Source organism: Dermacentor albipictus, chromosome 5 (genome assembly GCF_038994185.2).
Source record: "Dermacentor albipictus isolate Rhodes 1998 colony chromosome 5, USDA_Dalb.pri_finalv2, whole genome shotgun sequence".
Taxonomy (NCBI): domain Eukaryota; kingdom Metazoa; phylum Arthropoda; class Arachnida; order Ixodida; family Ixodidae; genus Dermacentor; species Dermacentor albipictus.
The window spans coordinates 146,500,117-146,527,508 of NC_091825.1; the positions used below are offsets into that span (position 1 = coordinate 146,500,117).

Consider the following 27,392-nt stretch of genomic DNA (forward strand, 5'->3'; position numbering starts at 1 on the left):
AGATAGAGAGTGGAAGGGGGGTAGTGAGGGACAGGTGCACGATCGCATACACAAACGCATTTTCTCAAGGCAGTGCCTTTGTTTTAAGCAGCACCCACGCTCAATTTTTAGATTCCTAACTGGTCTGTGTCATCTGCTCCCTATAGAAAGCAAGTGGCATCATAGTAGGCTTCGGTATATCAAGTTTTCTTTGCGGTCTACGTCAGCTTTGCAACAGAACATAATATGGTCGCTGTCTGGCAAAGACGGCAAGTTATAGCTGTTTATGACAACATTTGAAATACGCTCAATAGAACGCACACAAGCAAGCAAACGACGCCGCCAAGAAGCAGTAGTTTGATGATAGGAGCGAGCCTAGCAGAAGTATTGCGTCACTCGCTGTTCCTCCCTGGGCGTGCGCGTCGCCTCTGCTCGTTATCGAGATAGAAGCTTCTAGAACATTCCACGATTGGTCGGCGCCGTTTGCGCTTGCCTTTTTAAGCAGACAACGTAGCTGCACCGCGGAGTCACTTCGCTTTGCAACTTGTCTGTGCTGCCTGCCCGAGGGACCTCTGAACTGGACCGGACTATGGTTTTCATGTGCGCGTGCTTGTACTCGGACAGCAGGCCGGTCGTCGGGGCCATCCGGAAACCACCACGACCACATCGCAGGGGGCCTACGCGGAGGGAGCCGACTCGGAATAGCGGGCTTCGTTAACTAAAGGTGAGCCTCCTCGAGCGTGATTTGTGTCTAACGATATTGCGACGACTATATTGCTGCGCTCAGTTGACTCGAAGGTTTCTTGGTCCGCCGTCGTTACGTCGGGTCCCGTCAGTGACGGAAGCGTGAGGGGTGTCGTCGAACACGAGCTTCAGGTTTAGCGAACACTGGGAAGGACTAGCTTGTATAGGGTTGCCCCTTTTACGCTTGCGTTGCGGACGGCGACCCGTTCCGAATGCGGTTGCAAACGGCGCACCTTATCGTGTCAAGGAATGCCCGCGCGCGACAGAGGTGCTCTTGAACGATAAGTGCTTCCCGTGCGCAATTTAGCATTCGGAATTAGGCAGTCGGGTGACACCGACGAACGGGTGTTGCAGCTTTCTCTTCTGCTAACTTCCATTGTTTCGTTGCAGTCTCGAACCGTTTTTCGCATTTCGACGACGCCTTTTCGCGTGTTACGAATGAACCCCGCCATGGCTTTTGGACCACCGAAGTTCCGCTGCCTTTTCACGTGAGTACATCCTGTCTTCGTTACCTTCTGTTTTGCTTAACCAGTTCTTGCGCTCATTGCAGGTCCGACGCCCATGCACAGCGACATTTGCCAATTGCGCATTGCCGTGTGGTGCAACTTCCGTGGCTCAGTGCGTTCTTCGGCCATCTCTGGAAAAACGCCAACTCATCGTCAGAGCTACGGCCACAGTTGCAATGTTTTCATGCGCCTCCCTTTGCCATGGGTCTTCGAAGAAACCAACTTTTTTTCGCGACACCGGCCTTTCGCTCAGCGCCCGAGTCCTGCTACTTCTTCTGTAGCGTTTTTCGCGCCCGTCCGTCACCGCATTTTCAGGGTGAGTACATCCCACCGTTGCTTACGCTGTGCTAACTTTTTTTCTTTATTTCTTGCATCGCAGTTACGCGTACTTTTGGGCTCCTGTATGGGCGCTTGCTCCACATCGCTCCTGGCTCAGCTACGTTTCTGCTGGGTCTACCCCGTGGCCTTCGTTCGGCTGGAAACCGTGCGGAGGAGTTTCGCTGCCGCCTCGTGGTCTTCGGGCGGCTCGGTGAAAGCCGTGCTTCGTCGCCCCGTCTGGCCGTTGCGGAAATGGCTGCGCCATCCTTCTCGGCCATGGTCCGCATTGCTTCGCTGCTCCGCCGAGCTTCGGGCTCGGCCAAGCTTCGGGCTCGGCCATCGCATATTTATGTACGTATATTATCCACATACATGCGACAAGTCGTCTGCGACTGGAACGCATCAGTGTGTTCTTTCATTTGCCTGCATTTGTGAAACGTCACATTCAGTCGCCGTTACGATATTATATTCTACAACCGTACTTAGAAACCGGCTGCGGGGTGACATTGCGTATCGCGCTCGTATGTGATTGCATTGGGTGTTACGATTAGATTTGTTTCGCGTTTTAGTCGTTGTGCTGTTTCGATGAATTACATTTTTATTTTCCTCCTGTCGTTACAGGTCCCTGGGCTCTTGCTGGCGCCGTTTCCCGCATGCTGCCGGCTCTGCTGCCTCGTGCTGCTGCGACGGCTGGTTTCGTGCTGTCGTCATGCCATCTGCTATCTGAGCTTCCTTTGCTGCCACGGACTTTTGCTGCCACATTGCGGTCTTCAGGCGGCGCCCAACTTCTCCTTAGCAGTGGACTTCCGCTAGCAGACCTGAGATGACGCGTGACAGATTGAAATAAAGGAAGTGTATAAAAAGTTCATCCTTTTGTCTAGTTCCTGCCGATGCTTTAAGTGCCCGCCGGCGTCAGCTGGCTTGGGCGCATTCGCATTGACGGTGTTATTGCATGCAATAGCAGCTTTACCCTGCTGATGCCTGTCGCAAGCCATTTAGTCGAAGGAATTATTGATGCCACGGAGGTCCCGATCTACGCACATTAATGCTCCTGTGCTAGTAAGTGAATTGTGCAATAATGACTCAGTACTTATAGGACTCAGGACTCAGTACTGTAACCCACCTGCACTAGTTCTCAGCTACGATGGCTGTGCAGGGTGAGCTGGTAGACGAGTGCCATCGATTCCGAAAGACTTTAGCAATCCTAACCTTACAATGGCACGTTTAAATTAATTCGATAAAAAGGCGGTATTTACGTGGGTTCTGGCGAAGCGTTGGGGTTACCTTATTGACGGCTTTCTTCACTGAAATGGTAAGTCCTGCAGCTCGCGGAAAATGGAGGCCGCGAAGCGCCATGTAGGATATGGTGGTAGCTTGCCGGATGGAACAGCGACGACCATCTGTATGGTGAATCGTCAGTCATGATAGAAGAGAGCCTTTTTTTAGCGTAGGCTTTCAAGCAACACGCGTCACTTGGTCGTGGCAGCTAACGGGACTGCTGCAATACACGAGAGTGCATGCACGTGGGCGTGATCTTGAAGCTAAAAAAAAAACGGTGCTCTTCCACTCTGTGAAGGATGACGAGCGAAGCTGTGTATGTGGGCCCTTAATGGAAAACTGCACCTCCGCCGCGAGTGGGCCCGGCATTGCACTGTCTTCGGGATCGGCCCACGTATGGCGAGTGCTTAACGCCTGCTTCACCTCCGCCACAGTACGGCCCGGCACTGCACTATCTTCGGGATCGGCCCACGTATGCCGAGTGCTTAACGTCTGCTTCACCTCCGCCGCTGATCGGCCCGGCACTGCACCATCTTCGGGATCGGCCAACGTATGGCGAGTGCTTAACGTCTGCTTCACCTCCGCCGCTTATCGGCCCGGCACTGCACTATCTTCGGGATCGGCCCACGTATGGCGAGTGCTTAACGTCTGCTTCACCTCCGCCGCTTATCGGCCCGGCACTGCACTATCTTCGGGATCGGCTCACGTATGGCGAGTGCTTAACGTCTGCTTCACCTCCGCCGCTTATCGGCCCGGCACTGCACTATCTTCGGGATCGGCCCACGTATGGCGAGTGCTTAACGTCTGCTTCACCTCCGCCGCTCATCGGCCCGGCGCTGCACCATCTTCGGGATCGGCCAACGTATGGCGAGTGCTTAACGTCTGCTTCACCTCCGCCGCTTATCGGCCCGGCAGTGCACTACCTTCGGGATCGGCCCACGTATGGCGAGTGCTTAACGTCTGCTTCACCTCCGCCGCTTATCGGCCCGGCACTGCACTAGCTTCGGGATCGGCTCACGTATGGCGAGTGCTTAACGTCTGCTTCAACTCCGCCGCTTATCGGCCCGGCACTGCACCATCTTCGGGATCGGCTCACGTATGGCGAGTGCTTAACGTCTGCTTCACCTCCGCCGCTCATCGGCCCGGCACTGCACCATCTTCGGGATCGGCCAACGTATGGCGAGTGCTTAACGTCTGCTTCACCTCCGCCGCTTATCGGCCCGGCACTGCACTATCTTCGGGATCGGCCCACGTATGGCGAGTGCTTAACGTCTGCTTCACCTCCGCCGCTTATCGGCCCGGCACTGCACTATCTTCGGGATCGGCCCACGTATGGCGAGTGCTTAACGTCTGCTTCACCTCCGCCGCTTATCGGCCCGGCACTGCACTATCTTCGGGATCGGCTCACGTATGGCGAGTGCTTAACGTCTGCTTCACCTCCGCCGCTTATCGGCCCGGCACTGCACTATCTTCGGGATCGGCCCACGTATGGCGAGTGCTTAACGTCTGCTTCACCTCCGCCGCTTATCGGCCCGGCACTGCACTAGCTTCGGGATCGGCTCACGTATGGCGAGTGCTTAACGTCTGCTTCACCTCCGCCGCTTATCGGCCCGGCACTGCACTATCTTCGGGATCGGCCCACGTATGGCGAGTGCTTAACGTCTGCTTCACCTCCGCCGCTTATCGGCCCGGCACTGCACTATCTTCGGGATCGGCCCACGTATGGCGAGTGCTTAACGTCTGCTTCACCTCCGCCGCTTATCGGCCCGGCACTGCACTATCTTCGGGATCGGCCCACGTATAGCGAGTGCTTAACGTCTGCTCTACCTCCGCCGCTTATCGGCCCGGCACTGCACTATCTTCGGGATCGGCTCACGTATGGCGAGTGCTTAACGTCTGCTTCACCTCCGCCGCTTATCGGCCCGGCACTGCACTATCTTCGGGATCGGCTCACGTATGGCGAGTGCTTAACGTCTGCTTCACCTCCGCCGCTTATCGGCCCGGCACTGCACTATCTTCGGTATCGGCTCACGTATGGCGAGTGCTTAACGTCTGCTTCACCTCCGCCGCTTATCGGCCCGGCACTGCACTATCTTCGGGATCGGCTCACGTATGGCGAGTGCTTAACGTCTGCTTCACCTCCGCCGCTTATCGGCCCGCCATTGCACTATCTTCGGGATCGGCCCACGTATGGCGAGTGCTTAACGTCTGCTTCACCTCCACCGCTTATCGGCCCGGCACTGCACTATCTTCGGGATCGGCTCACGTATGGCGAGTGCTTAACGTCTGCTTCACCTCCGCCGCTTATCGGCCCGGCACTGCACTATGTTCGGGATCGGCTCACGTATGGCGAGTGCTTAACGCCTGCTTCACCTCCGCCGCTTATCGGCCCGCCACTGTACTATCTTCGGGATCGGCCCACGTATGGCGAGTGCTTAACGTCTGCTTCACCTCCGCCGCTTATCGGCCCGGCACTGCACTATCTTCGGGATCGGCCCACGTATAGCGAGTGCTTAACGTCTGCTCTACCTCCGCCGCTTATCGGCCCGGCACTGCACTATCTTCGGGATCGGCTCACGTATGGCGAGTGCTTAACGTCTGCTTCACCTCCGCCGCTTATCGGCCCACGTATGGCGAGTGCTTAACGTCTGCTTCACCTCCGCCGCTTATCGGCCCGGCACTGCACTATCTTCGGGATCGGCTCACGTATGGCGAGTGCTTAACGTCTGCTTCACCTCCGCCGCTTATCGGCCCGGCACTGCACTAACTTCGGTATCGGCTCACGTATGGCGAGTGCTTAACGTCTGCTTCACCTCCGCCGCTTATCGGCCCGGCACTGCACTATCTTCGGGATCGGCTCACGCATGGCGAGTGCTTAACGTCTGCTTCACCTCCGCCGCTTATCGGCCCGCCATTGCACTATCTTCGGGATCGGCCCACGTATGGCGAGTGCTTAACGTCTGCTTCACCTCCGCCGCTTATCGGCCCGGCACTGCACTATGTTCGGGATCGGCTCACGTATGGCGAGTGCTTAACGTCTGCTTCACCTCCGCCGCTTATCGGCCCGCCACTGTACTATCTTCGGGATCGGCCCACGTATGGCGATTGCTTAACGTCTGCTTCACCTTTGCCGTTTATCGGCCCGGCACTGCACTATCTTCGGGATCGGCTCACGTATGGCGAGTGCTTAACGTCTGCTTCACCTCCGCCGCTTATCGGCCCGGCACTGCACTATCTTCGGGATCGGCCCACGTATGGCGAGTGCTTAACGTCTGCTTCATCCTGCGCCGCGGGTCGGCCCGCAGTGCACTATCTCCGGGATCGGCCCACGAATGCGGAGTTTCTTTCTTACCCCGCCAACAATGGCACAAAAATTTCCTTGGACGGCAGAGTGTACAGCTTCGCTGTAAAAGTGTCAGCAAGCTGTGCGGGAGCAACTGCTTGTTCCATGTTTTTGCTGCATCTCGAGTTCTGCCGCCCCACAGAGAAGCATGCAGCACAGGTCAGGCTCGTGAAAAAATCAGCCAGTTGGTGTTCCGTCGTCCATTGCGACACGTGTAGGCTCAGGGTACCTGTAAACAATCTACCGCAGCATCAGCTAAGTGCTCGAATCAGGGTTTTTGCGTCCGCACTTTCCGTATAAACCGGCGACGACGGCCATCATCCCCTCGTGCAGACCTTCATCACAGTATGTGGGAATGCCCATCACCTCCAAACAGTATCGGACACAGCATAAATCACAATGCTAAAATGCACACCGCCGAGCAATGGCAAGCTCTACTTCTCGGCGAACGCTCATACCACCTCTGGGCTGTTCAGCTGGCGGAGGACGCCGCTACGGTTCAAGACCTGACTTGCTTCTGATGGAAAGGGGAGCTCAACGGGACCAGCCTCCCAGCCTCTCCGTTCTTAGAACACTTAAAACACCCGTGTACTTAGATTTAGGCGCACGTTAAAGAACCCCAGGTGGTCGAAATTTCCGGAGTATTCCACTGCGACGTGCTTCATAATCGGAAGGTGGTTTTGGCACGTAAACCCCCAGAATTTATTTTGATATTTTTTGTCTTCTAATTAGCTCCAAGATCGTGGTGCCTTCGGTATAGTGGACGTTCTTGTTCTTTAGTGGCTCAAGGATCAACTGACACCCTTATTTCTTGAGCACCACTGGCACTTGAACCCCTGAGACGACCTGGTAGGAAGTTCAAAATAAATCGGTAAAAGAAAACATAGTACAATGCAAAATTCATGGGTTTCATTACAGATATGATATCAGTGCATAAGCGTACAAGTTGAATTACCGAAGTATCTGGAATAATTAGAATTAATTAGAAATCACTGAGACGAGCGGGAACGAAGATCAAAATAGACCAGAAAAAATTGAGAAAGAAATACTACAATAACAGTACAGAATTCACGGGTTTCATTATATATAGACATTATATCAGAGCGTAAGTTTATTTACAGCTTGAGTTACGGAAGTGTCTGCAATAATTGGAAATAATTAGAAATCAGTGAGACTTCCGGAGACGAAATTTAAGATGAATCAGAAAAAATTTAAAATATAGTACAGTAGAAAATTTATGGGTTTAGTTATAGAAATGTTATCAGAGCATTATTTTAGTTACATGTTGAGATACTGAAGTGTACGGAATAATTAGGATAAATTATAAATAACTGAGATGACCGGGGACGAAATTAAATAAAGGAAGAAAGAATAGAAATATAAGTAGTGCAGTACAAAATTCATGACTTTCTTTATTGATATGATATCAGAGTATACGTCTAGTTACGTGCTGAGTTACTGAAGTGTCTGGAATAATTATAATTATCTGAAATCACTGAGACGAACGTGGATGAAAGTCAAAATAAATAAGAAAAAATAGAAAAGAATAGTACTGTACAAAATTTATGGGTTTCCTTAAGATATGATATCAGACCATAAATTTAGTTACATGTTCAGTTGCTGAAGGGTGTGGAATAACTTGAATTATTTAGAAACCACCGAGACTGCCGGAGACAAAATTCAAAATAAATAAGTAAATAAAACAACAGTGCAGTACAGAATTTATGCGTTTCACTATATATATAATTTAAGAGCATAAGTTTAGTTACAATTTGAGTTACTGAAGTGTTTGCAATAATTAAAATTAAATAGAAGTCACTGAGACGAGCGGGGATGAAAATAAAGATACATCAGAAAAAAAATTGAGAAAGAATAGGACAGTGCAAAATTTATGGGCTTAATTAGAGTTATGATATCAGAGCACATCTTAAGCAACATGTGGAGTTACGGAATTGTCTGAAATAATTATAATAATGAGAAATTACTGCTTACCGCAGACCAAACCGCAGAAATGTATAACTTGGATCCTCCACGTGAGCACTACTTTGGAGAGATTCCTGGAAACCCGGATGTAAAAGGCGGAAATTATGACGTCCCTAATGACGTCACACACAAGATGCTGGCATGATCATTAACAGGCTATTTAATTAAAAACAGTTGCATTCGAGTTCGGTTCGTATGCTGCGTTCGCCTAAAGTTAAGCTAAAGAGCACCAACATCGAGGTGCGAGTGCCACTGAGAGACACCTAGGTGAAAGATTAGGGTCGCCCACCATTTCTGCGTTCTGACTGCGCCTCGGTGAGGCCCAATGAAAACGCGCCAAGCGTCTCAACGCGCTCGCCTGACCGCGAGGTGTTCATAACTCGAAGGGCGCTCAGCAACGTTTAATTGGACATTGAGCCACCCCAAGATCTCAAGTAGGCCCACACCCAAATTTCAAGTTGGCCCGCTCCCAAACTTCAATGTGGCCCACCCACTGACATAAGTATGCCCACCGAAAAATTTGAAGTTGACCCACGAACAGATTTCAGCTTGGCTTATCCCCAATTATAAGTAGGCCCACCCCGAAATTTAACTTGGCCTTTCCCCATATTACAAACTGGTGGGAGTGATGGTGGTAAAACATTATTTCCCCAAGTTGGGGTCCTGAAGGACACTCGGCTGGGCGCGAGGATTTCGGCCCACCCCAAATTTTCATGCCAATGCTCGCGCGTTCGTCGTCGTCTTCTTGCGCAGCTGGCTGGTTCTATCTTGAAAGCGATCGTCTTACGCGAAGGAGGAACGGACGAACCGTTTTATCGTCGGGCAACCACAGAAATGCTTTCGCATTAAAGAAAAACGGTAGAACGAGAGAGAGAGAGAGAGAGAGAGAGAGAGAGAGAGAGGAAAGCGTCATTTTGTTGTCGTCGTCCTTGTCGTTTTTCCTGCCACCTTGCATACTCTGGCTTGCACCGACGAGGGGGATTTGCGAAGATTCGTCGCAAAAGCACCAACAGTTCGCATTTAAGAATGGCAGCAATAAAAACAAATAATAATAAATGAGACAGGGAGACATGTAGACAGGGTGCCTGCTTTCTTTCCTTGTTTATTTTGTTTCCGATGCCAAATTGTGAAATTAAGATTAAATTCTCAGGTATTACGTGACTAAACCATGATATGATAATGAGGAACACCGTAAAGTGGGTCTGCGGATTATTTTGGAGTTATTTAACGTGCAGTCAAATCGAAGTACACCAACGTTTTTACATTTCGAACCTGCAACCTCTCAGCTGTACAACGCCAACGCCACTTAGCAAGTGCGCTATCACCGCGGGTAATATTTAAGTTAGGGGAAGATAAGTTACCGTGACGTTATGTTTAGTATTAGAGCCTCACAGATTGGCAGCCTACAGATAAGGTGCATTACGTATTACTTTGGCAATACAAAATGCGGGGAGGTTTGGAGATAAACACTCACGCTCCTTTGTGACTGTCCCAGCTACAAAGTGCCAAGAACATGCGGGGAGGTTTGGAGATAAACACTCACGCTCCTTTGTGACAGTCCCAGCTACAAAGTACCAAGAACAGTGCTCGTAACCGCGCTCGAAAAACTGGACAATCGCCCCTTTACAGAGGAGAAGGCTCTAGGACACTGGTCCGGACGGGCTTCGGCACTCAAGGCCTTAAGGGCTTTGCTGAAGTTTTTAAGGACATGCGAATTGTGCGATCGCCTTTGAGTGTTGTATCGCGTAGTATCGCGGTACTGCGTGAATTTCCTTAATTTTTTCCCCTGTTCTTCTTTCTCCTTTTATTCCCTTTACCCCTTTCCCCAGCACAGGGTAGCCAGCCGGTACTTACACTGGCTAACCTCCCTGTCTTTCCTCCTCTTTGTCTCTCTCTCTCTCTCTCACGCTGCAGCTGTTGCGACGCTCTCAAAACAGATGAATGTGGTACATTTCCTTCTTTCTTCAATATGTATGAACATTTATAGAAAAGAAAATAGAAAAACAAAAACAATGTCTTAAGAAGAAGCTTTAGCTGGCTGCTCCTACATAAATACATGTAAAAGGATAATTCGTTTTTCTCGGCAACCACTGTACCAAATTTGGCGAGGTTTGTTGCATTTGAAAGAAAAACCTAAAATCTACTGACTGTTTGTTTGGACTTCTTGAATTAGGTCGTCCATTTCTTAATTAAAAATTGGCAAAAATCGAAAAGTTTCAGAAAAAGAAACTATCAAGTTTACTACTCTGTCGCTCAGCAATTAATAATGATACCAGAATTCTGTAAATTGCATCGAATACTACGCCTAAAGCGGACAAAATTTATATGTCACAAATGAATCTGAAAACAATTTAGTAATATGAAATTACAGATTTTGCAGAACCCGTGTACGCAACCTAACAAATTCACTAAAGATACAAAATTACATATTGAACTTGTCCGCTTTCAATGGTCTAATGGGTGCCGTTTAGAGAACCGCGATATCTGTTTTTATTGTAGAGGTATTCATTTGTAAAATTTGTGCTTCTTTCTTTTCGAATTTCTAAATTTTTGAAAATCTCTCTAACAGAATTCAGGCCATAAATCGAAATTCCGCTTCCAGAAGTCACTAGGATTTAACTTTCTCAAAGGCATTAAATTGCATTAAAATAGGTCCAGGGGTTATCTCAGAAAACCGTTTTGCCTTTTACATATATTTGAATAGGCCGCGTCGGAGTTGGGCCCTACCCGAAGCTTCCTCTCAATGCCCTCTTTCTTTAGGGACCTATCCTGTAACCACGCTACCGAGCTGCAGCCAAGGAGCACTCAACCGCTATCTATCGACAAATTTTAGCAAAGTGCGGCGTTGCGAGTCTCGGAGGGCGCGCAATTCGCTGCGTGTTTACAGGGAAAGGGGAATGATGGCGCTGGCTGCCAAACTGCTTTCGCATTTGGCGTTGCTCGGCGGGAGATTTGAAAGCCGCCGAGAAATCTCGCTCCGCCTTTGAGAGCTACTTTCAGGGCGTGGCCGCGTTTAGCGGCTTATTGCCGGAGTTCCCGACTTCCACAAATGTGGAACTTCAACGAACAGGAAATGTGCCAACAATTTCGAGAATATACACAAGAACCATCAGTGGAACACTGAATTATTTGATCAGTTCTTCATAATTAAGAGGAAGCTTTAGGCCGGGCCCAACTCCGGCGCGGTCTATTCAAATACATGTAAAACACAGAAAGGCCTTTCTGAGGCAACCCCTGGACCGATTTTAATGAACTTTATTGAGTTTGAGAGAAAAAGAGAGAGAGAGTATCTAGTGACTGTTGGAAGAGGATTCTCGATTTAGAATCTGAACTTTGTTAAAAGAATTTTAAAGAATACGTAAGGTTAAAAAAAAGAAACCGCAAGTTTACAAATTAATAACTTTGCTTCAAGAACCGGTATCGCAGCTCTGTAAAGGGCATCCATTAGATCATTCAAGTGGACAAATTTGGTACGTCAATAGACATCTTACGAGAATTTGTTACGTGGTGTACAAGGGCTCTGAGAAAGCTGCATTTCAGTATTACAAAATGTTTTTGAGATTTATGTCTAACATATCAATTTTGTCCGCTTTAGATGTACTATTATATGCAATTCACATAATTATGACATCATTTTTCATTGCCGAGTTACAAAGTTGTAAACTTTATAGCCTGGATTTCAGAAAAGTTTTGATTTTTGCCAATTTTAATTAAAAAATTAACAACCTAAATAAAAAATTCGAGAAGAACAGCCACTAGATTAAAATTTTTGTTTTAAATGCAACAAACTTCGTCAAATTTCGTGCAGTGGTTGCCGAGAAAAACGAGTTCTATTTTACATGTATTTAGGTATACAGGAGCACCCGAGGTAGAGCTTCCTCTTAATAACAGATAGATTTGATAAAGCCAGGGGGCCGAAAGTTTTCTCGAGACTCTTGTCAGTGACACATTGGTGACGAAAGGAAACTGAGTGCTTGTGAATGATGTCTCACGACAATGTCTTATGGAACATAACCAAGTTTGCATCACACACGTCTGCATTGATTGCTTTCATTGCCTCCGTTATCCACCTGGTCTATGTCGAACACAGACACCTGTACTTCGCTGTGGGTGGCTTTGCGTAGCTTTCACAAAATCTTTAGGTTTTCCCATCGGAATAACCGACAGCTGTGCTTCTAACGGCTCATGTAGCGAGGGAACTATTCAACGTGTCCTTTGCCGTTGTCCTCAAAATGCCGGCACATAGAGTAATTACACCAGAAGTTGGTGAAGGTGCTATGGGAGTTCCTATGTTCTAATATTTGATTAGAGAGACTTTTATACTGCAACTTGTTGCTTGCCTCGCCACCCCCCCCCCCCCCCCCACCTTTCTGTGTTCTTTCTCTTTTCAATGACAGCGGTCGTTGAGTTTCATACGCCCTGAAGACAGAACTCCGCAATCGATCTATCTCTAGCGCTTCGAACGTTGTCAGCGACAGACTAACGTACCCTGCTTCAATTCGTTCCAGCAGTTGTATACTAAGGGAGCTCTTTCTCACCATCACTGCGTATCGGAACACGTCTGGACATCGTTCGCCGAACCCACGACACCAGATATTTTTTTGTTGCCAAATCGAAAAGGTCTTGTATATATCTCCTCAGAATTTCAAAGAAATAAAAAGTCAGCCTTTTCTCTCATAGTCTATTTGAGTCTATGGGGCTACTTAGTCGCCGTCATTACAGGCAACCGATAACTCAAACCTCCGGTGTATGACCACTCATACGTATCGCACACCTAATCTTGCGTTTTCCCAAGGTGGTGGCTGTCTCCTAAACAGCACCAACGCTCAGTTTTTAACGTCCCAACAATGTTAATATCTTAAGAGCCCGGTGGATAAAACTGATCTGTGTCGTCTGCTCCTCAAACAGCAAAATAGGTGGATCATTACAGGCTTCACTATTTCAAGCTATCGTCGCGGTCTGCGTCAGCTTTGCAACAGAACATAATATGGTCGCTGTCTGGCAAAGATGGAAAATTATAGCTGTTTATGACAACATTTCAAATACACTCAATAGAAAGCACACGCGCTAGCGAACGACGCCGTCAAGAAGCTATAGTCTGATGATAGGAGCGAGCACAGCAGAAGTGCTGCGTCACTCGCTGTTCCTCCCAGGGCGTGCGCGCCGCCTCTGCTCGTTATCAAGATAGAAGCTTCTAGAACATTCCACGATTGGTCGGCGCCGTTTGCGCTTGCCTTTTTAAGCAGACAACGTAGCTGCACCGCGGAGTCACTTCGCGTTGCAACTTGTCTGTGCTGCCTGCCCGAGGGACCCCTGAACTGGACCGGACTATGGTTTTCATGTGCGCGTGCTTGTACTACACGGAGAGCAGGCCGGTCGTCGGGGGCATCTGGAAACCACCGCGACCACACCGCAGAGGGCCGGCGCGGAGGGAGCCGACTCGGAACAGCGGGCTTCGTTAACTAAAGGTGAGCCTCCTCGAGCGTGATTTGTGTCTAACGATATTGCGACGACTATATTGCTGCGCTCAATTGAACGGAAGGTTTCATGGTCCGCCGTCGTTACGTCGGGTCCCGTCAGTGACGGAAGCGTGAGGGGTGTCGTCGAACACGAGCTTCAGGTTTAGCGAACACTGGGAAGGACTAGCTTGTATAGGGTTGCCCCTTTTACGCTTGCGTTGCGGACGGCGACCCGTTCCGAATGCGGTTGCAAATGGCGCACCTTATCGTGTCAAGGAATGCCCGCGCGCGACAGAGGTGCTCTTGAACGATAAGTGCTTCCCGTGCGCAATTTAGCATTCGGAATTAGGCAGTCGGGTGACACCGACGAACGGGTGTTGCAGCTTTCTCTTCTGCTAACTTCCATTGTTTCGTTGCAGTCTCGAACCGTTTTTCGCATTTCGACGACGCCTTTTCGCGTGTTACGAATGAACCCCGCCATGCCTTTTGGACCACCGAAGTTCCGCTGCCTTTTCACGTGAGTACATCCTGTCTTCGTTACCTTCTGTTTTGCTTCACCAGTTCTTGCGCTCATTGCAGGTCCGACGCCCATGCACAGCAACATTTGCCAATTGCGCATTGCCGTGTGGTGCAACTTCCGTGGCTCAGTGTGTTCTTCGGCCATCTCCGGAAAAACGCCAACTCATCGTCAGAGCTACGGCCACAGCTGCAATATTTTCACGTGCCTGCCTTTGCCATGGGTCTTCGAAGAAACCTACGTCTTTATTTTTCGCGTCCCCCGCCTTTCGTTCAGCGCCCGTCCGTCACCGCCTTCTCGGGGTGAGTACATCCCACCATTGGTTGCGCTTTACTAACGTTTTTTTCTTTATTTCCGCCATCGCAGTTTCAGGTCCCTTTGGCCTCCCGTATGGGCGCTTGGTGCACAGTGTTCCTGGCTCAGCTACGGTTCTGCCGGATCTACCTCGTGGCCTCCGTGGGGCGGGAAACCATGCGGAGGAGTTTCGCTGCCGCCTCGTGCTCTTCGGACGGCTCGATGCAAGCGGTGCTTCGTCGCGCCGCCTGCCCTTTCCGGAGATGGCTGCGCCGCCAACCTTTGGGCTCGGCCATCGCATTTTCATGTACGTGTATTATCAACATATATGCGAACAAGTCATCTGCGGCTGGAACGCATCATTGTATTTTCATATTCGCCTGAATCTGTGAAAGGCCACTTTCAGGCTCCGTTATGATATTCTATTCTAGAACCATGCTTGGGAACCGCCTGCGGGGTGACATTGCATATCGCACTCGCATGTGATTACACATGTAGCGGGTGTTACGATTTGATTTGTTAGCGTTTTAGTCGTTGCACTGCTTTGATTAACGAGATTTGTTCTTTTTGCTGGTGCCGCTACAGATCCCAGGGCTCTTGCCGGCGCTGTTTCCCGTGTGCTGCCACGGTCCTTTGCTGCCACGGTCCTTTGCTGCCACGGTCCTTTGCTGCCACGGTCCTTTGCTGCCACGGTCCTTTGCTGCCACGGTCCTTTGCTGCCACATTGTGCTCTTCAGGCGGCACCCAAGTCCTCCCTCGCAGTGGACTCGCAGCGCGGAGCGGACGCGCGAGACTGTGATTGAAATAAAGGAAGTCTTTGAAAGAGTTCAGCCTCCTGTCAAGTTCCAGTTGATGCTCTAAGTGCTCGCCGGCGTCAGCTGGCTCGGGTGCATTGGCATTGACTGCAGTATGCATGCTATAGATAAATTTGTCCTGCTGATGCCTGTTGCAAGCCAATTAGTCGTGAAGCAATTATTGATGTCATGGAGGCCCCAATCTACTGCTCTTGTGCTGGTAAGGAAGCAATGAAATAATTACTCGGTGCTTAATTATGCGTGTGCTGCCGCAATAGGTTGTGAAATCTAGGAAGGACAAGAGGTTCAAGGGGAACTACCTACACTAGTTCTCAGCGACGTCAGGGGTGCAGGGTGAGCTGGTAGACGACAGCTGTCTGCGTTTCCGAAAGACCAACTACCTTAACGTTGCAGCGGCACGTTTAAATTAGATCAAAAGGCGGTGTTTGCGTAAGTTCTCGTCGCTTTATTAACGGCTTTCTTTATTGAAAGTATAAGCAGCTCGCGCTTCAAGAAGGCGATGGTAGCATATGGTGGTAGCAGGCCGGACGGCTCAGCGACTTCCATCTGCAAGTTGAAACAGGTGCAGTGCGTCACCATTCGCGATAGAGGGGAGCCCTTTGTTAGCGTAGGCTTTGAAGGAACACCGGTCATTTGGTCGTGACAGCTAACGGCACTTCTGCAATGGACGACACAACGTGATCGCGAAAACATAGTGGCAACGAGGTGTTTCTGGCTCCTGTAACCAGCAAATGTAAAGGCTTCGAGATCTGCTACTCCAAGAAAGCCATCACCGGGGCGTGGATTCTAGAGCCAATAATACTCGCGGCTTAATTACGTCGTACTAGCTAGTACTGATGGCGCGACTAGTTGAGCTGACTTGAACTTCGCGCTGTGTCTAGGGCACACTGGAAAGAAAGAAATTTGCTACCATCTTCCGTTGTTGCCCAGTGGCTATGGCGTTGTGATGTTGGGCACGACGTTGTATGTTCGAGTCCAGTCGCGTTTCCATGGAGGCGGAATGCGAAAATCCTCTCGTACCGTGTATTTGGTGCACGTTAAAGAGCCACAGGTAGTATACGTTCTGTTGCAGTCCCCCACTATAGCGTGACTTCTAATCAGGTGGTGGTTTTGGTGCGCAAAGCTCCAGAACTTAATTTCAGCTTGCTTCTTCTGTGCTGTAAGGACCCGACAATGGTTTCAGAGAAAGCCTATTCGGCGCGCGGCGGCGATATATGCTGCCATCTACCGACATTATTAGAAAGCTTCGTTCTGCCATAATCGCTGTTCCAGCGGCAGTTGCGGCACCTGGTAAAGATGCCAGCCTCAAAGCGCCACCAGTGAGTATGTAACAGTCAAGACACAGATTCGAAACACGAATATAGTAGTACTTCTCCCAGGACAAGAATGACAACAAAACAGAATAAAAGGAAACTTTGTCAGAAAATTTAGCAGTTTCTTCGTGCAGCGTATTCGCAGGAAGGAAGAACTTGATGACCTGGAACATTCGCGCATGGGTAGCTGCACCTCCTGGAACGCCCGGAAGGACCTCCAGCATCTAATCTAGGACTGCCTGCTGTTCTCTGGCCCTAAGCAACGGGCCGTTTGCTTTGCTCCCGACACAATGGCGACCTGCTTCCCCCATATCCTGGCATTACTCGGGCAGAACACCACTGCAGCCGCCAACGAGCTACGGCGGTCGCAACGAGTATTCTTGGATAATCCTGACGTTCCGGCCACTGGCACCAGGCTTCTCCATCTCGACCGTCAGTTCCCTACCCTCCCCCCCCTCCCCGCCCCCCGATGCAGTTTATAATTTTCCTCCATCACGACTCCTCTCTCTTTCTTCATTCCCGCCCCTTGTTTAACTAATTCAGTGCATTCCTGTAAAGAAAAAGAATAAAGACATTTAAAGAAATCAAGAGCCTCATTACCTAGTATTCTCTAATTTCACTATCGCGCTCAATGTGAGGTGCAAAAGACGAGCCCTGACCGCAGCTGCGTCCTCAAAAAAAAAAAGAGAGAGAGAGGGTTTTGGCATTCCAGCAATGCGCATACCCTCGTACTTTACGCTGACTGCATTTCTCGCGGAACGATATTACAGTGGCCCGCAGAACAGCCCATGTGTCCCTAGTACACAGACTGTACTCTTAGCGCAGCGTGCTTCGTCTTGGTGCGAGCTGCCCTAGCGTCATAACATTTATTTTTCGCGATGGAGCGGCGGGCCAGTGCACGCTTTGTACAACAAAACGTACCTGCGTGCCCTAAGTGAAACAAATGTACCCATTCAACACATAATTACTGCTTCGTGCTGACGCCAATTTACGCGATGCATCGAGGGACAAGCGCAGATTGGCTTTCCTTAACAAGAAATGCAAGTCTACAGCCTGTTACAATATCAGTGCAGCCAGGCCCAATTAGTTCTCCGGAAGCCGCTGGTTCGGCGCATACACCCCTTCCTCTGGGAATGCACCTACTGGCGCCAGTTAACGCGATGAATAAATGGACGTGCGCAGATTGGCTTTCCCTAACAAGAAAGGCAAGCCTATAGCCTGTTACAATGTCAGCGCAGCCAGGGCCAATCGCTTCTCCTGAAAACGCTGGTTCGTGGCATATAAATCAATTTCTATCCTATAGAAAGTATTTCTGCCTATTCACGCGATGAATAACAGGACTACAAAAATCGGTATTTCCGAAAAAAAAAAGATAGGTAAGCCTATAGTCCAGTAAAATGTCGAAACAGCCATGTGCACTGACTTCTCTGGAGTACGTTGGTTCGTGGTATATACATAAGTCTATATCATATTGGAAGTGTTTCTGCCTATGCACGCGATGAATAAATTGGCTACGAAAATTGGCATTTCCGAAAATAAAAAGGTAAGCCCAGTAAGATGTCGAAACAGCCATGTGCACTGACTTCTCTGGAATACGTTGGTTCGTGGTATACACATAAGTCTATATCATATTGGAAGTGTTTTTGCCTATTCACGCGATGAATAATTTGGCTACGAAAATTGGCATTTCCGAAAATAAAAAGGTAAGGCTATAGTCCAGTAAAATGTCGAAACAGCCATGTGCACTGACTTCTCTGGAATACGTTGGCTCGTAGTATACACATAAATCTATATCATATTGGAAGTGTTTCTGCCTATTCACGCGATGAATAAATTGGCTACGAAAATTGGCATTTCCGAAAATAAAAAAGGTAAGGCTATAGTCCAGTAAAATGTCGAAACAGCCATGTGCACTGACTTCTCTGGAATACGTTGGTTCGTGGTTTATACATAAGTCTATGTTATATTGGAAGTGTTTCTGCCTATTCACGCGATGAATAAATGGGCAACGAAAATTGGCATTTCCGAAAATAAAAAGGTGAGGCTATAGCCCAGTAAAATGTCGAAACAGCCATGTGCACTGACTTCTCTGGAGTACGTTGGTTCGTGGTATACACATAAATCTATATCATATTGGAAGTGTTTCTGCCTATTCACGCGATGAATAAATTGGCTACGAAAATTGGCATTTCCGAAAATAAAAAGGTAAGGCTATAGCCCAGTAAAATGTCGAAACAGCCATGTGCACTGACTTCTCTGGAATACGTTGGTTCGTGGTTTATACATAAGTCTATGTTATATTGGAAGTGTTTCTGCCTATTCACGCGATGAATAAATTGGCTACGAAAATTGGCATTTCCGAAAATAAAAAGGTAAGGCTATAGCCCAGTAAAATGTCGAAACAGCCATGTGCACTTACTTCTCTGGAATACGTTGGTTCATGGTATACACATAAATCTATATCATATTGGAAGTGGTTCTGCCTATTCACGCGATGAATAAATTGGCTACGAAAATTGGCATTTCCGAAAATAAAAAGGTAAGGCTATAGCCCAGTAAAATGTCGAAACAGCCATATGCACTGACTTCTCTGGAATACGTTGGCTCGTAGTATACACATAAATCTATATCATATTGGAAGTGTTTCTGCCTATGCACGCGATGAATAAATTGGCTACGAAAATTGGCATTTCCGAAAATAAAAAGGTAAGCCCAGTAAGATGTCGAAACAGCCATGTGCACTGGCTTCTTTGGAATACGTTGGTTCGTGGTATACACAAAAGTCTATATCATATTGGAAGTGTTTTTGCCTATTCACGCGATGAATAATTTGGCTACGAAAATTGGCATTTCCGAAAATAAAAAGGTAAGGCTATAGTCCAGTAAAATGTCGAAACAGCCATGTGCACTGACTTCTCTGGAATACGTTGGCTCGTAGTATACACATAAATCTATATCATATTGGAAGTGTTTCTGCCTATTCACGCGATGAATAAATTGGCTACGAAAATTGGGATTTCCGAAAATAAAAAGGTAAGGCTATAGTCCAGTAAAATGTCGAAACAGCCATGTGCACTGACTTCTCTGGAATACGTTGGCTCGTAGTATACACATAAATCTATATCATATTGGAAGTGTTTCTGCCTATTCACGCGATGAATAAATTGGCTACGAAAATTGGGATTTCCGAAAATAAAAAGGTAAGGCTATAGTCCAGTAAAATGTCGAAACAGCCATGTGCACTGACTTCTCTGGAATACGTTGGTTCGTGGTTTATACATAAGTCTATGTTATATTGGAAGTGTTTCTGCCTATTCACGCGATGAATTAATGGGCAACGAAAATTGGCATTTCCGAAAATAAAAAGGTAAGGCTATAGCCCAGTAAAATGTCGAAACAGCCATGTGCACTGACTTCTCTGGAGTACGTTGGTTCGTGGTATACACATAAATCTATATCATATTGGAAGTGTTTCCGCCTATTCACGCGATGAATAAATTGGCTACGAAAATTGGCATTTCCGAAAATAAAAAGGTAAGGCTATAGCCCAGTAAAATGTCGAAACAGCCATGTGCACTGACTTCTCTGGAATACGTTGGTTCGTGGTTTATACATAAGTCTATGTTATATTGGAAGTGTTTCTGCCTATTCACGCGATGAATAAATTGGCTACGAAAATTGGCATTTCCGAAAATAAAAAGGTAAGCCTATAGTCCAGTAAAATGTCGAAACAGGCATGTGCACTGACTTCTGTGGAATACGTTGGTTCGTGGTTTATACATAAGTTTATGTTATATCGGAAGTGTTTCTGCCTATTCACGCGATGAATAACTGGGCTACAAAATTGGCATTTCCGAAAATAGAAAGGTAAGGCTATAGTCCAGTAAAATGTCGAAACAGCCACGTGCACTGACTTCTCTGGAATACGTTGGTTCGTGGTATACACATACATCTATATCATATTGGAAGTGTTTTTGCCTATTCACGCGATGAATAAATTGGCTACGAAAATTGGCATTTCCGAAAATAAAAAGGTAAGGCTATAGTCCAGTAAAATGTCGAAACAGCCACGTGCACTGACTTCTCTGGAATACGTTGGTTCATGGTATACACATAAATCTATATCATATTGGAAGTGTTTCTGCCTATTCACGCGATGAATAAATTGGCTACGAAAATTGGGATTTCCGAAAATAAAAAGGTAAGCCTATAGCCCAGTAAAATGTCGAAACAGCCATGCGCACTGACTTCTCTGGAATACGTTGGTTCGTGGTTTATACATAAGTCTATGTTATATTGGAAGTGTTTCTGCCTATTCACGCGATGAATAAATGGGCAACGAAAATTGGCATTTCCGAAAATAAAAAGGTAAGGCTATAGTCCAGTAAAATGTCGAAACAGCCATGTGCGCTGACTTCTCTGGAATACGTTGGTTCGTGGTTTATACATAAGTCTATGTTATATTGGAAGTGTTTCTGCCTATTCACGCGATGAATAAATGGGCTACGAAAATTGGCATTTCCGAAAATAAAAAGGTAAGCCTATAGCCCAGTAAAATGTCGAAACAGCCATGTCCACTGACTTCTCAGGAATACGCTGGTTCGTGGTATATACTTAAATCTATATCATATTGGAAGTGTTTCTGCCTATGCACGCGATGAATAAATGGGCTACGAAAATTGGCATTTCCGAAAATAAAAAGGTAAGCCTATAATAGTCCAGTAAAATGTCAAAACAGCCATGTCCACTGACTTCTCTGGAAAAGGCTGGTTCGGGGCATATACATCAATATCCATCCTACTGGAAGTGTTTCCGCCTATTTCACCTATTCACGCGTTACGAAAGGTCTCACCTTCGGTTACTGGGGTTCAACCCTGTTCCTTCCAGCTTTGTTTTTCACCTTGCAAACGAGGGTGTCAAACGAGGTATGAATGTCCGTTGGTTAAATGCTCGTCAGAGGTTGTATATTCCATACCAATGATGTTTGTAAAGGTTTACACCGGCCAGACTGAACGGTGTCAAACGACAGGCTGATGGAGCATGCTCTAAAAGGTAGGACCCTCGTTATGTAATGACCGAGGGTTTATAATCCGGCAACATTGATGCCTTCAGGTAGCGTGTGTGGGTTTACTGACCGGTTGCCTTCACCCAAAAAGATCACGTTCTCGTGCCTCATGCTGTAGACACCAAGGTTTATGAGTGGTGGCGCCGGCTGACGCTCCCAGGGTTCCACTAATAATAAGAATACCGAAGAAAGTGGATGGGGAAACGGCGCCACGGTATGGGGCCCATCGGATAACCCCCTTTCTTCTCGTGTATATATATACATATATAAAGAATGAGAAGAAAGGGGGTTAACCGAGGGGCCCGATTATATTAGTCTTAACAGAAGAAGCCAACAAACACTGGCACCAAGGATATATATATATATATATATATATATATATATATATATATATATATATATATATATATATATATATATATATATATATATATATATATATCACTCATGAAAAGATGCTTATTTTGCAGAGTAATCTAAACCTGTGGTTGCTAAAAAGAAAACATCACCGAACGCGGCCTTGCAACCGCAGCCAGTTTTGTCTCAAATGAATTATATAATTGGGGTTCAGCAGATACCGTTGTGTCAAGAAAGCAAATACATCCTTCTAATTAAAATAGATGAAGAAATCAGTCCTTGTTATAAAGACATTAACAAGTATTTTTGGCAGCTCGCCGTGATGCGGGTAATGTCTTTTACATAAATTAAAATGTAAATGCCACTGCGTAATAAAAAAAAAGTAAACTTTCATAAGGTTTACTAAGGTGGAGACACGGAGGGGGGGGGGGGGAGGGGCATGGTAGCTTTGTACTACTTAAAGGGGTCACGTACTAGAAAAGTTCGGGCACACTATTCTCCAGGATGCGCCCACACAACCACTGCGCTGTCTCTAGGGTTGGCCCATGCACTTTACTGTTTATTAGTGCAGTCTCCATGAACTGCGGACTCAGCCATTACACTGTATAGGCCTACTTTACTAAGCTATGAATCAATTGAGGAGACAATCCAACATACAAGAAAGAAGGCATAGAAATCTCAGCTTCCATGAGGAAATTATGTGCTTGTAGGCACATATCTGCCACAGTGAATATATTGTTTAGGAGCCATTTATTGTTTCACTGATTAATTCCGTAGGGAAGAGTGCCGGCCACCGTCAAATGATTTTTGCAGATGGGGCTACACGTAAGATTTGTCATATAAGCGCTGGCCTGTAAGAGTTACGAGTGCTGCCGTGGCTGTCGACAAGACAGCAGAAGCCGAAATGGTTTGCAAAGTCCTAGGAATGTTCGCAAAAAAAAGCAACAACAACAACGTCCCTTTAGAAAATTAGCGCCTTTGCCGCATTGACAACGGTTCACGAGAGGCTAGCCAGTGCATACTTGATGGTACAATCACAGCTGCAGGAAAAGGTGCAATCGGCATGCCTCTCATCTTGTCTCCCGGTGAGGCCGAAGACTATACCTGACGGATTCCAGGAAAACGCAAATGTCCACATGTCGCATCACCTACACGCCTCATAAATTATTACCGCTAACGAATATGCGTCCCTGCAGCAGGTCCAGCAGGAAGCTATTCCCTCGTCCTTGACACTCGTCTTCCGATGGTTTCTGCCAATTCTACGGAGACCATTTGCGCGCATCCATGAGAAATCATCAACACGCTTTTCAAGATAGTAATTTTTATTGTTCATAGATGGAATCAGACAAAATAAAAACAACATTGCACTCTTTAACTTCTTGTGTTTACATTGTCTTGTTCTTGCTCTTATCGTGCGCATCAACTTCATCTAAGAGCAGTCCGAACAAAAGCAGAAGCGAATCAACTTCACACAATGCAACGAAATAACCTAATGCGAGTAGTAGAACGCGTGGGTAAAGCTTCGGTTTGTGCGTGCGATGCAAGAAATATATATATATGTATACACAAAGGTGTTTGAGAAACCAAATGAGTATTAATTCGCAGTGCTACTGAGCGCTGTCGTGGGCATCTACATGAAAACTTAGTCAATGGAAAAAAAAAAACTAACGATCAGTCTACAAAGATTTCCCTGCTTCGTGGCTAGAAAGAATAAAAATGAAATCTCGCCACGGATTTTAAGGTTCAAATGTGAAGGAAAAGAAAATAATCCGGGTAAAGGCACTCGTCCTCCTCCTTCAGTGCCAATTAAGCAAGACAGATACAAAGAGCCAGTTATATTGATTTAAAATAAGCCTGTCTTCAGCCAATGAAGGGGTTGAGCACTAACCGCAGAACGAAAACTGCAGCAAATCCGTTCTGTGTAAATCCGCAAAATGATGGAAGTTTCACGGAAAGCAGTCTCATCCATCCGGAAATAGCACTGCGCTACAGGGCAAACCCCAATGTGGGTCACGTAGAAAGAAAGCTTCAAAAGCGAAGAAAGATTTGTCTCGTCCGGTAGTCGAACCAATGACCAAAGCCTTTTTGGTTGCGGTCGTTCTGTTATACAAGCTGGCCAGGAAGCTAGCGGATGGCAGCTCGAGGTCGAATTCATTGACAGTATGAAAGTCCCTAGATTCTAAAAAAAAGAAAAAAAGGAACAGAACAAGCGTTTTTACACTCATTGCGGCTTACCGTGTCCCCAAACAATACAAGTGTCTACCTAGCGCGCGTTTATTTTCTTTAAGCGTTGCGTTCTCCATACATTGCTGTTACGAAAGTCGGGAATGCATTGTTGAGCTCTAACGCGCGTGTGATTCGCAAGCTAAAAGTATATCGGCAGTGCTGTGGTAACTAATGGAAGTGAGCGCGACAAGCCAAGATTTTATCCAAGCCAAGATTTAGCCAAGACAAGATTTTAATGCGTTAAGAGTGTCAAAGTAGTGAAAAGTGTGCCTGTTTGAAGTGTGGGAAGTCGGTCACATGGTAGCGCTTAAAAGAGCGTGTATGTGTGTTTGAAAGAGTATATATATATATATATGTCAGTTGCACTTCGCTGCTCAAAGATCAAAGAAGCAGGACGTGTATCGAGTGAGCTTTTGAACAAAACTTTGCAATAAGGTGAACGAAGTTTCGATCATGGATCCGGCACCTCAAAGAAGTGCGACGTAACGCTAACGCATTTCTCTCGCATTTATTGCTAAGCCGCCACTGACTTTTTCTTTAGTGACAAGTCACAACGGGCACGATTTGCATTTTCTTTAGAAGTTTCGAGGATAATTCCTGCACCTCGAGCTTTCAACTGATTAGTATTCGCACTGCCAGCTACAGCTCTCCCGGGTGAGCTCATATGATAGAGTGGAAGCCTTTGAAAGTCCTTGAAAGCCCTAGTTAACGTTCGATACCCGGATGAGACAAATTCTTCTTCGATGGGGATGCCCGTATGAGTTTCCTTTGTAGTCTCGAGCTACCCAGAGATGGATGGCGATATTTTCCTTTCATGAACTGCCGCGCACAGAAAACCAACACTTATTATGGACACGCCGTTTTAACGTCGCGCACGTAAGTGACTCGGTAGGCTTCTGACGTCTGAGATAAGATAAAAGCTGATTTACATCTTTATCAACACCATCTACACCTACTTGAAAACACGCTTCCCATCTCCCGATTCGTTTTCATTATAGGCCGGGCAAGGACGACTAACGCCAACGGCTTTTGGGGCCAAACTCGTTCGCATTTTGACGAACGGCGTCCCATCGCCCATGCGTTTACGTGGCCTAAACAATGTCGGGACGTTCGAGGTAAAGAAAAAACAAAACAAAACAAAACGAAACAACAACAACGCAAGCTTATGACACGGAGCTCAAACATGAGGTGGGGTGGGTGGGTGACATATTGTAGATGGGGTCGTTGCCCTCGTTTCGAGAACAGCGCACTTCGCGGTGACCGCGCCTATACTCTGTCGTCGTTTTATTCCTCGAGAGAGAGACAATGAAAGTGCACCGGATGACATATCGTCATCATTATTGTCTCTTTTTTTCTTTTTGTTTGGTTCCGTGTTTCACGTTGCTCTGTTTTCACCACGCGGTCCTCTCCCGCTGGCGCGCTGAAGTGCAGAAAGCGTCTTCTTCGAGGTTCTTTGGCAAAGAGTCCTTCGGTTTTCCGCGGGTGAGAGGAGCGCTCGAATGACCTGCCACACACACGCACGCACGCACACACGAACACGCACGCGCACATAAACGTACACTCACATAACAGCGTAAACCCGACGTCGAGCGTCGCACGCTGTTTGCACCACCGCACGTGAATAACAAGCAGGGAGGCGCAGAAAGGGGGGAAAGAAGAAATACAAGTCACAGTGAAGCGGGGTGAGGGAGACGTCGGGAGGATCGAATGAAATCGGCGTGAAGTCCGTCAACGACAGTCTGTGTGCGTTGGATTTCCGTCGTACGGCGGACCGCAGGCACCGCCCTCTCACACAGCGGGTACTTCGAACACGCGTGCACACGCGCTAACACAGCACGAGCTTCGTCCACTTCTCCGAGGAAGACGGTCGAGCTTTGGAGCACCTGCCGAGGCGCGGGAGCGCAAGGTGTGAAGCGTGTCGATGTCTTTGTGCTTTCTCCGTTGTTTGTCGCTTCTTTTGCTTCATCTTCTTAGGTGACAGCAAGAACACATCGAGAACGTACAGAGATGGGGGGGTTACTTGAAGTCGACGAGTGAGCGGCGTTGGGTGAAGTGGAAAAAAAGATTACTGCGCCTGTCGCCTCAGTGGTCGGCCACCAGGAGCCACAGGAGGGCCAGAGACAGCAGGGCAGTTGCGGGCGAAAATCTGTGCGCTAAATAGGAAGAGAACATGGAGAAGCTTGTCAAGCAAATGGTCATTATAAGGACATGTGACTAAACAGCGTGATATTAAAGTAGCCAAAAACTATAAAAAGTAATGCGGAAATGTATGGACAGCCATACGATGTGGTTTTAACAGAAATGCACAGAAAGAAACCAAACCTTTTTCTTTAGTGACTACATTGTTGCGCCAACAGGACAATAAAGACTTAGGAGGGCAAGTAAGAAACGATAGGTCGAGCATTGAACCTATCGTTTGCCTTGAATCTGCTCTCATGAAGTCGTGCCCTCCCGCGATGCAGGCTGACTTTGATAAGCAATTGGCGAGGCTACACACAGCCGGCTACTCGAGCTCGGTCGTGGGGGTTGTGTCAAAAACATTTCTCCAGAAGGTGAAGAGAAAACAGCATATGTCTATAGCCCTGACCAAAACGGATGCAATCAACTACCTCCCCATGGCTAGTTCGCCGTGCGGCTAATTATGCGCTCCAAACAGAGACGCCCAGTACAGCTGCACGTCATATACATCAATCCATATTTTGTACAGTTGTTGTTGTTGTTGTTGATGATGATGATAAGAGCGTTCCCTTGTACCACTGTACTCCCCTTCGAAAGGAATGGGAGTACAGTGGTGTTACAGCGTCACTTGTAGGTGATAAATGTAACTATTCTGTCAATGAACATTTTCGTTATCAAAAAAATACGTATCTAACTTCTGCGTTTCTGCGCACAATGCTTCGTGTTATCTACTGCTTACACTTTTAGAAATGATTGAATTTTTGTTATTCTGTTACTTTTTGATATATCGGCACGTAAACAGTGCAGAAACAAATTAAGGTAAGCCAGTTACGAGAATGACTCGGAAAGAAAGCGCGAGAAACAGTGCTGCAGTACGCACATTGGCGGGCACGAATAAAGTGATCTGGTTCCATTACTTTGATTATGATGTTCGCCGCGTTGTTTAACTGGATGTAAAGCTCGCGCTCCAATATCGCTTCGCTCGGGACCAACTCAGATGTCTTTGTTCAAATACCA

The 27,392-nt window shown here is 47.3% G+C and overlaps 2 protein-coding genes across 4 annotated transcripts in view; one reads left to right on the forward strand and one right to left on the reverse strand.

The window, feature by feature from the left end:
• The first annotated feature begins 424 nt into the window (after window positions 1–424).
• On the forward strand, window positions 425–2,413 carry LOC135906330 (uncharacterized). The gene is made up of 5 exons (XM_065437672.2): window positions 425–703; window positions 1,114–1,211; window positions 1,274–1,545; window positions 1,609–1,898; window positions 2,169–2,413. Exons 2-5 carry the CDS (start codon window positions 1,162–1,164, stop codon window positions 2,358–2,360), a joined length of 804 nt encoding a protein of 267 aa, XP_065293744.1. The 5' UTR covers window positions 425–703; window positions 1,114–1,161; the 3' UTR covers window positions 2,361–2,413.
• Window positions 2,414–23,275: 20,862 nt separating this feature from the next.
• Window positions 23,276–27,392, reverse strand: part of LOC135906249 (suppressor of lurcher protein 1-like) — a 495,728-nt gene continuing 491,611 nt past the window's right edge. For all 3 annotated transcript variants that reach the window (XM_065437549.2, XM_065437550.2, XM_065437551.1), the window contains one exon: window positions 23,276–26,350. In XM_065437549.2, coding sequence (XP_065293621.1) covers window positions 26,280–26,350 — 71 coding nt within the window. In that variant the 3' untranslated portion in view covers window positions 23,276–26,279. The remainder of the gene's footprint in view (window positions 26,351–27,392) is intronic.